Source organism: Prunus persica, chromosome G7 (assembly GCF_000346465.2).
Source record: "Prunus persica cultivar Lovell chromosome G7, Prunus_persica_NCBIv2, whole genome shotgun sequence".
Lineage (NCBI taxonomy): Eukaryota > Viridiplantae > Streptophyta > Magnoliopsida > Rosales > Rosaceae > Prunus > Prunus persica.
In genome coordinates this window covers 3,511,979-3,520,696 of record NC_034015.1, presented here as the reverse complement: position 1 = coordinate 3,520,696, position 8,718 = coordinate 3,511,979, and the positions used below count along the sequence as shown (strand labels likewise).

Here is an 8,718-nt window from a genome sequence, read left to right as displayed (position 1 = left end):
ATAGTCGGAGTATCACAGTAACTGTGTAATATAGGAATTCTAAGAACTTTAATGTTTTGGATCCATTTGGAATTACATTCCAGTCCCTTTAATTTCGCACTCAAATTATAATAGCAATCTGGAAGCAATACCAGTACAATAAAAGTTCAATATAATAGCAATCTGTTAGCAATACAGCATGCTATAGCAATGTAACCCAAATTATGCAAATTTAAAAGAATTCCCATTCAACATAACACGAAACCCACCACAAATAAAAGTAGAGTTTACATGACCTACCAAAGCAACAGAAATCATATTGTCTAAGATACATTGCACAATGGAATATTGTTTTTACAAGAGAATTGCACCTTAAATTCAAAGTGGCCTCTTAATGCCATCAACCGTAACTCCGTCAACAATGCTTTCTTACTAGAGAAAATTTGCCCAATTGTAATTTTCGGATTCCAATCACTTCGTGAAAACCCGCTGTCCAAATATGCTTCTTCATCATTTACACCGGCTGCATTGTACTGATTTTGTTCACCCATTTGACTCCAATAATGTTGACGAGTGGGTTCAGATTCTCCTCCTAAACGCATTATTGGCAACTGGGCAGCTGTGTTCAAGCAGCCCAAATTAGGAGGGGCAGAGTACACTGACACTTCATTTCTTTCAGTACCATTATCACCACCATGCATCTCCTCCACCTCGCTAAAATCAATCATATCCATAAAATCTGTCCCTACTTCACCTCCCACATCAGTAACATTTGTATTATTTCAAGTTACTTCATTGCTTTCAACAATGGCAACTGAAGAATGATCCATCCGACTACTATCTGTCGTGATATGCATACTATGAACTACATCATTTGTCAGTCCTTTATCTTCTATACTCACGAGTAAGGGAGCTAGTTTTGAAGGTGTTACCTTGGAATTATACTTCATAAAAAAATTGACATCATCATCGTCCTCAATCTTTATGTGCTTCCACTCATTCGAGGCCACCAAAACTAAGAATTTTCAGCAAACCTTGTCTTCCATGCTGTTTGTATTACCAATCTGATGCACACGGTCCAACAGTTCAGCAAATTTGATGGTCCGTGGAGCTATTAAGCCTTTTGAGTCACCCCCTTCGTATTTGCACATCTTCTTCGAGGTGACCCATTTTCCATTGTAGCACACGAGAATAACAATTGTCTCCATTTCTGACCATGACAAAACAACATTTCATTAACACAATATAACCACAATAACCATACAATACAATAGCAATATAACCACAATATAACAGCAATATAGCAGCAATATATAAGCAATATAATGGCAATATAACAACAATACGACTGTAAAATAAGAGGAACACAACAGCAGTACACCAGTAACACATCAGAATCACACTATACAGATCTACTACATCAAATGGAAAATCCCAAGTTTCAAGATTCACATATCCAGACCAATCTAAATGCAATTGGTACAAAGCCAGATGAATGAGCATGAATATTCAACAAAACCTAACCCAAAGAAATTAAAGCCAAAACGAATTTAACACAAACCCTTTCACATAATCCCACTGATATTAAGAAAATAACCATCAACACTACCTTTTCGAGGTCGGCAATCCACTAGAGCTTCAAGGTTGCAAGCAGCTATTCAGAAGACATAGCTAAAGGGAGGGGTTCGCGATTCCAAACAGAGAGCAAGAGATCGAATAGGGGAGAAAGAGACATAACGAAGCTAAAGAGAGAAACAGCTGCGCTATGAGAAAGAGAGCAAAGAGAGAGACAAAGAGTTGTGCTAGAGAGAGAGAGAGCCAAGATAGAGAGAGCCAAGAGAGACACAGAGAGCTGTGATAGACAGATACCAAAGAGAAAGAGAGCTGTGCCAGAGAGAGAGAGAGAGCTGTGTGAACTAAGAGAGAATAAAATTTCTGAACTTGTGAAAAATCAACAATAAGTGGACAATAATTTTCTATTTATAGGTGATAGTTGTACAAAAATTGGGAAGGGGTGGTATTTTTAATTAAAATTATGAAATGAGTATCATTTTAAGCTATTTCCCTTGAATTTAAGACCTCATCTAATGAAACGAAAGTACGGCTACATAGACTATTACCAAAAATAATAAATAAAAAGTTAGTGTCCATTTGAATTTGACAACCATACACGGGTAAAATCTACACAATGCACAGAACATCATTTTTGCAATTGAAACGTAAGATGTATATTTCAACTTCATCTTCAACCGAACAACCATATATACAGTGGTGTATGCTGTTGAGAGAGACAAGTGACTTTAACATATGCGACTGCGGGTCCACAAATTACATAACAGCTTGTCCTAACAAACAGCTGCCTCAGACTCAAGATTTAAACCATCCATGTCAAAACAAAATAATGAAATAAAAGATATACCACCACTGGGCGTAAAATTCATATTTACACAAGTTCGTCTTCTAAAAGATGCCCTTGTACAAGCTCGTTAGCCTCGTTCAAAAGGGAGACCAAAATACAATAGAAAATTACAGCATCTTCCCACAAAATAGAAACAAAATAGGCTCTCAAGCATAGATCATCACCTCCACCTCCATATGAGATACACAACAATGACAACTGTCAGAACCATGCCTGCATACTTGATCGACTGATCGACACGGTTCCGCCTCTCAATGAGCTTCAATACAGAGTTAGAGAGACCCATTGTGTTCAGGACATCCAGTCCTTTTCGTTGTGCGCTCTGAAACAAGTCAACAGAGGATTCACCATCATTTCAACAAGCATTAGTAGCAATAAACATGTAATGCATCACTAACTGTTATGTATCAAACAAATTCTATAGCTATTGGCTTTTTCGATTTCTTTTCTTTTTACCCATATCAATTTCCAATGACTTCCAATTGCTACAAAATTAATTCTAAATGGAAAGATAGAAGATTAAAAATCCAACGGAAGAAATATATATATATATATATATATATATGTTTTTTAGATCTTGTTCAATTCTATATGAGGCAATCAAGGATTCCAACCATCATCAATACAGCAAAGTGCCCGAGGTCAGTGAGTTAAGCCACTGGAATTCTCTTGGTATATCACACAGAGTATTGTTGAGTTCTTTTTCAATTTTATTTTGGGGCAATTGACGATTCCAATAATCATCAATGTATCAGAGGGCTCAAGGTCAAGCCACATGAGGTCTCTTGGTTACAATACATCATATCTTTAATCCTACAACCAGGGAAGTGCTATATTATATCAAAGTATTTTCTCTGTATGGATGAGTGGTAAGATTGTAGTTTTCAGTGTGTGTTTCATGTAGAACTTAGTTGCAGGGTATTTATGATAGTTGGTGACTGATAGACTTCTGTTATGCATTGAGAGATTAAAAATATTGGTTTCTGTTATCCTAATTTGATCATTGTTTTAGTTCCCTACTCTCTCTACTTCCTCGCTATTCTCTCTCTTTTCCTGCATCAGATATACTCATCTAAAAGGATTGCCCTAGTTATGAATCATATCCTACCTTTCAACTGTTGAAAACATTAAAATCTCAAACCTGAACTCAACCAATTTTCTTACAGTCCACAATTTTCCTATCGTAGTAATTCGAATTTGGTATAAAACCTGAGTAATTACTCCTTGTGCACAATACCAAAGAAGAGCTACCATTAACTGTAAGCTTATTAATGAATGTTTTAACTATTTCAACAGAAAAATCGCAATTTCACTATCCCTTTTGTTTCAATAATTGGTGCAAAGTGAGGTGCATACAGTTAACACAAATATGGGTGATACCTTTAGCCAATCCCTTTGTTCTGCATATTTCCTGAGAATACTTTCCCCAGTAGCGCTGGCTTCTTCAAGCATGCGAGAAGAACTATGAACTGACGCCCTTGCTTGTGCCTCATCATCGAAGATTCTCAAAACATGAGCACCCTCCCCATTCTACATCATTAGACAACGGCATATAAAACAAAAGGCATACATCAAAATGAGGCAGTGAACAAAAAGTAAATGGGTTGAAAATTGCATACAGCTCTTCCAAGCAACTCTGATCTCTCTCTGGCTTCTTGGGCCCTCTTCTGATTCCTCAAATTATACTTATCCAGACTTTCTTTCAAAGACTGAGCCTCTTCCGCTATTTGTTCTACTTTTCTGCATTACAAGAAGCAAAAAATGATCCAGTTAAAGAAACCCAATTACAAGTACAACCACAATACACAAAAATGACAAAACCCCACCTCAATGCTCAACGAATTGATGAGGAAAAAAAAACTATTCCAAGTACAATTATAATATACAAAAATGACACAACACCAATTCAAGGCTCAAGGAATTAATGAACAAAAGAACCAAGTCCAACTATAATTAAATGCAAACTGATAAACCCAAATCACGGTTCAAGGGATCAATGAAGAAAGAAAATCAACACACCAACCTTTTCCAGAGATCACGTTGAGATTTGGCGCCAACAGATCGCCAGAGGCGGTCCATCTCGGAGCAGAGGGACTGGATCTGAGAAATGTCTCTTTTGACAGACGTGGAGAGGTCCGGGGAGTCGATGCCGCCTGCATTCTCCAATCTCTCCAGCTTCTCAAGGCCATCTCTTGTTCTTAGCAACAGCTTCTTGGCGCTCTGATATATCTCTGATAACGTCCCTCCTCCGATTTCCACTGACATTGCCATTGCAATTGTGATTCCGATTAGCAATCTTTGCTTCAATATTTCATTTACCTCGTCCGTATGAAACACAGGTTAAATAGAAAAAGGCCAGAACATGAAGGCATACAAGCAATAAGCCTTGAGAACATTTGCTTCAATATTTCATTTACCCATTCACTTAAATAAATAATTATTATTTTTAAATAGTTTAAAATTCATAGAAAATTAAAAATGATCTATTTGCACTAGAGTGCTCACCAAGCTTTGCCCAAAATTGGCGGTGATTATGTCTTTGGTCTTTTCACCAAAAGCAAAACAACCAAGAGCTCCAAATGATTCATACCATAAAGCAATGAAAGCCACAACAACACAACGCCATAGAAGAAAACAGCCACACCAAGACCATAGAAGAAACAGAGCAGTCTCCAAAAGCATGTAGAGCTGGCCTACTTTGCACAAAAATTATAACATCCTCCACCATCACAACCCCCATAGCTCCAAGATCAACAACATCAGCGAAAATGCTCAAAGGGGTCAAATGGATCAGCGTGGGAATCGAATTCAATCCCAGCTGAAATGGAAAACAACCCCAAAGCTACAAGGATTGGGATGAGAGCTTGTGAGGTATGGCTAGAAGTGGAGTGTCTTCTTGCTTGTGAGGTATGGCTAGAAGTGGAGTGTCTTCTTGCTCAAACACCTCCCAGCCGCCATTATGACCCAATCGGATGCTAACAATGGCGGTGGGTTCTCTGTACCCAGGCATAAGGCTGAGAGCAAAGAGAGAGAGGGATGGAGAGAGAGCAGAGGCGGAGGCAGGCGGAAGGTTGCAGTCTTTTAATTTTTTTTCTTTTTTCTTTTTCGTTCCTAATTTTCTAATTTTCTATGAATTTTAAACTTTAAAAAAAAAAATTATTTAGTTAATCCACGTGTCACAATTTTATTGGAGATGTGGGCTCTACTTAAATTCCATATCAGCAATCTAATAGAATTTTTGATTAAATCTAACGGCAAGACAATTTTGATGCGTAAGAAGTAATATAAATAAACAATAATGTCAGAAAAAAAGACATAAAGGACTAAAGGTGATAATTTGGCAAACTTCATAGACTATTTGTGATAAAAATCCTTATCAATTAGGCTTTATTTACTGTAATGCCCCTTGAAACTTTAGTCAAATCTCACTTTGCCTTCCAAAAGCTAAAGTGATCCACTTAACCTCCTTGATCATAGTTTTGTGTTCCTCTTTGCCCTTGCTATTATCTCCATTTATAACTCTACCAATTTTGATGACGTTGCAGGGCTATTTTTGTATTTTTACCACAAATGATAATGTGTCATGTACATGGCCCACTTTTTTTTGGCTGAAGTGAAATAACATATTAATAAAAATTAGGCTTAAGTGCTACAGTGTCCCTTGAAACATTGGTCAATTCCCACTAAACTCCCTTAAAGTTTAAGTGACCCACTTTACCTTATTGACCGATGTTTGATATCTCACTTTGCCCCTCACCTTCAAGTCTGTTAAAAATTTCGTTAAAAATACTGACATGGCACCAATGGGACCCACTATTTTGCTAAACTAAGTGCCATGTGTGAAGAAAAAAAATTAAAAATTAGAAAACGTGTTTTGAAAATTTTAATTTAACTATTAAAAATAAAAATAATACTTTAAAACAAAAAAAATTCCCAATTCCCCTCCTCCAACCCCATTACCTCTTCTCAGCATCACTTGATCTGTTGGAATAAAAAAAAGATCACCAAAAAAAAAAATTTGAAACGTGAGATTGGACCGTTATTTGCCACGTCTAACAAGCAACAAATTTGGGGTAGAGATAAGGCTTAACAGCCATCTATAAGAAAGGAGTTTGGAAAAAAGGTGGGAGTCTAGACCAATGAAAACTCTTAAGAGAGTTTGGTGGCTCCTATTTTTGGGGGAGCTGATTATTCAGTTTTCAAATGAAACATCCTACACTAAAGAGGTCTCTAGCTTATAAAAAGGGCAGCAGTAGAGAAATAAGGGGAAGAAAAGAGAAAGAGAAGGAAACGACAGAAGAAAAAAACTGCTGCAGGAGAAAAATTGCAAGAGCACAGGCACAAGAGAATACTTTTCACAGGTATACCGATTCTTTCAATTAATTCTTGTTGGGTGGCAACCCTCAAATCATTTGGTTGAATGATAAATCCATATAGGGTCGTAACCCTCAAATAAAACTCTTGGATTGTAAATCCATAATGGGTTGCAACCCTTAAATCATGAACAGCAAATCCATGAGAGGATTCCTATTCAACAAAGCTCTGCTAAGCAAAAGGAAATCCTTTGAAATAGAAATGGTGTTTGAGGGTTAATTTCAAAATGTACAAAAAAAAAAAAAAAAGATAGCGTGAATTACCTCTTGGACTCTCTAACCACTCCTCTCCATCTCTGCTTGAGAAAGCCTTTACTTTCCTCTTTGAGCAAACTACATCAAAAAAAAATGAAAAGGAAGTTAGTCATGAAGAAAATAATAGGCAGAAAAAATGGAGATATGCAAGAAAAATGGTTGTTCGCCACTTTGTGTTTTTGGCCAAAAAAGAAAGATGAAACAACCATGTTCTTTCTTTTGGAGGAGGGTGTTGTTGGCGTATGGATGAAATAAAACAAAACCAAAAAAAAGATGAAGGCAACAAGTTGGTTTTGGTTCCATGGGCTCGGTGAGGCAAACAACAACAACAAACAAAGATTTTTTTTAAAAAGGGACAGCCACCATAAAAGAGAGGAAGAAAAGTTCAACAAAGAAATCAAAAGAAACAAAGAAGGAAGTGGCGTAGCCACTCTGTTTGAATCTGCATGCAATGGACAAAAAAAGCAACAAGGAATTGAAGGCCTTGGCTTGGTGCTGCATACAGTAGCAACAGACCAAAAAAAAAAAAAAAAAGATAGCCACCACGAAGAAAAGGAAATGTCAGCAAAAGATGGAAAAAGGGGAGCCACACCTCTTTTGGTGTTGGATTCATTTTTTTTATGTCTACTTTGACTGTAAAATATATATATATATATATATATTGCAACCTTTGTGAGTATAATAAAAGTTGCTTATTTTCAAATTATTCTATTTTGACTAATTTCATATATGCATTATTTTCTGCATATGCAAAGTCATGAATGTTGAGTTAAGTTGCTGCATAATCATATTCATCTTCTTTCTCGCTATCTCTCTGTGTCCCCTCATTTTGGTATCAGAGCCGTAAGAGTTACGGTCTTTGTCTAAGTCTGCTACTCATTCCCGCCCAAGTGGCTGGTTTAAGCATCTGAGTAGAAGGTTTCATCTTCTTCCTTTCCTTCCTTTTTATTCTTTGAGTTGTCTGTTAATTTCACTCTAAGGTCTGACCCGTGAGTCCTTTTTGCTAGATCTGTAAGTCCCGAGGGTAGGGCGTTTGTGCTGGGCAGGAGACAGAAAATTGAGTGGAGTTAGTAGGTTTCTTAGAGTCTAAGGAGTGAGTCCGGGAAGTCCCTGTTTATCTTCTTCCTCAGTCCGTTTGAGTCAAACACTTGAGTAGCCATGAGTCGTTTTCTTAGGTCGAGTTCCTGTAAGTCAAGCAGTTCTAAGACCAGTATTAGTCGACTCCCTGAGATAGTTAATGAAGAACAATTTGAATATGATTCTAGTTGCAAAGAACAATTAGATTTTAGAGATTGGAATATCCCTAAAGTCCCAAGTCAAAAAATCTATAAGAAACATTGGTTGCCTTCCAGTTTTAATAGCACCACACATGTCAAAACAGTTGAACAAGTTTACGCTCTTAGTAAAGAACACGAAACTTGCCAGTTGCTTAATCTTGAGTCAATCAAAAAACACAAGACTGATGGAAACAATTTCCTGCATATCGGTCTAGTTCAAGTTGCCGTTAAGCCCCTAACCAGGTTAGGATTGAAAGCCTCCATACTGCTCTGTTTACGCGATGCCCGGTTCACCGCGTTCAGTGACAGTACGCTAGGAGTTATTGAGTCCAGTTTGTGTAACGGTCCAGTTCATTTTGATTGTTACCCAGACTTCACTGTAAGCCTTAGTGATCCACATATATTGAGAACCCTA

General features: G+C 37.2%; 1 protein-coding gene and 1 long non-coding RNA gene across 2 annotated transcripts; both read right to left on the bottom strand.

The window, feature by feature from the left end:
- On the bottom strand, nucleotides 1,106-1,675 carry LOC109950129. Its single transcript, XR_002272419.1, has 2 exons — nucleotides 1,589-1,675; nucleotides 1,106-1,189 (listed from the first exon to the last, which is right to left on the bottom strand). It is a non-coding gene; the product is annotated as an uncharacterized LOC109950129 (long non-coding RNA).
- LOC18769339 (membrin-11) lies at nucleotides 2,368-7,580 on the bottom strand. Its single transcript, XM_007202473.2, has 6 exons — nucleotides 7,233-7,580; nucleotides 7,036-7,104; nucleotides 4,422-4,656; nucleotides 4,018-4,138; nucleotides 3,779-3,928; nucleotides 2,368-2,720 (listed from the first exon to the last, which is right to left on the bottom strand). The coding sequence occupies exons 1-6, from the start codon at nucleotides 7,327-7,329 to the stop codon at nucleotides 2,559-2,561; spliced, it is 834 nt and encodes a 277-aa protein (XP_007202535.2). The 5' UTR covers nucleotides 7,330-7,580; the 3' UTR covers nucleotides 2,368-2,558.

Coding starts and splice junctions, on each gene's coding strand:
- LOC18769339 (XM_007202473.2), bottom strand. CDS start 7,329: ATGGAACCAAAACCAACTTGTTGCCTTCATCTTTTTTTTGGTTTTGTT. Junction 7,105..7,232: donor CCTCCAAAAGAAAGAACATG/GTTGTTTCATCT, acceptor TTTTTGATGTAG/TTTGCTCAAAGAGGAAAGTA. Junction 4,657..7,035: donor GTGGTTAGAGAGTCCAAGAG/GTAATTCACGCT, acceptor TGGCAATGTCAG/TGGAAATCGGAGGAGGGACG.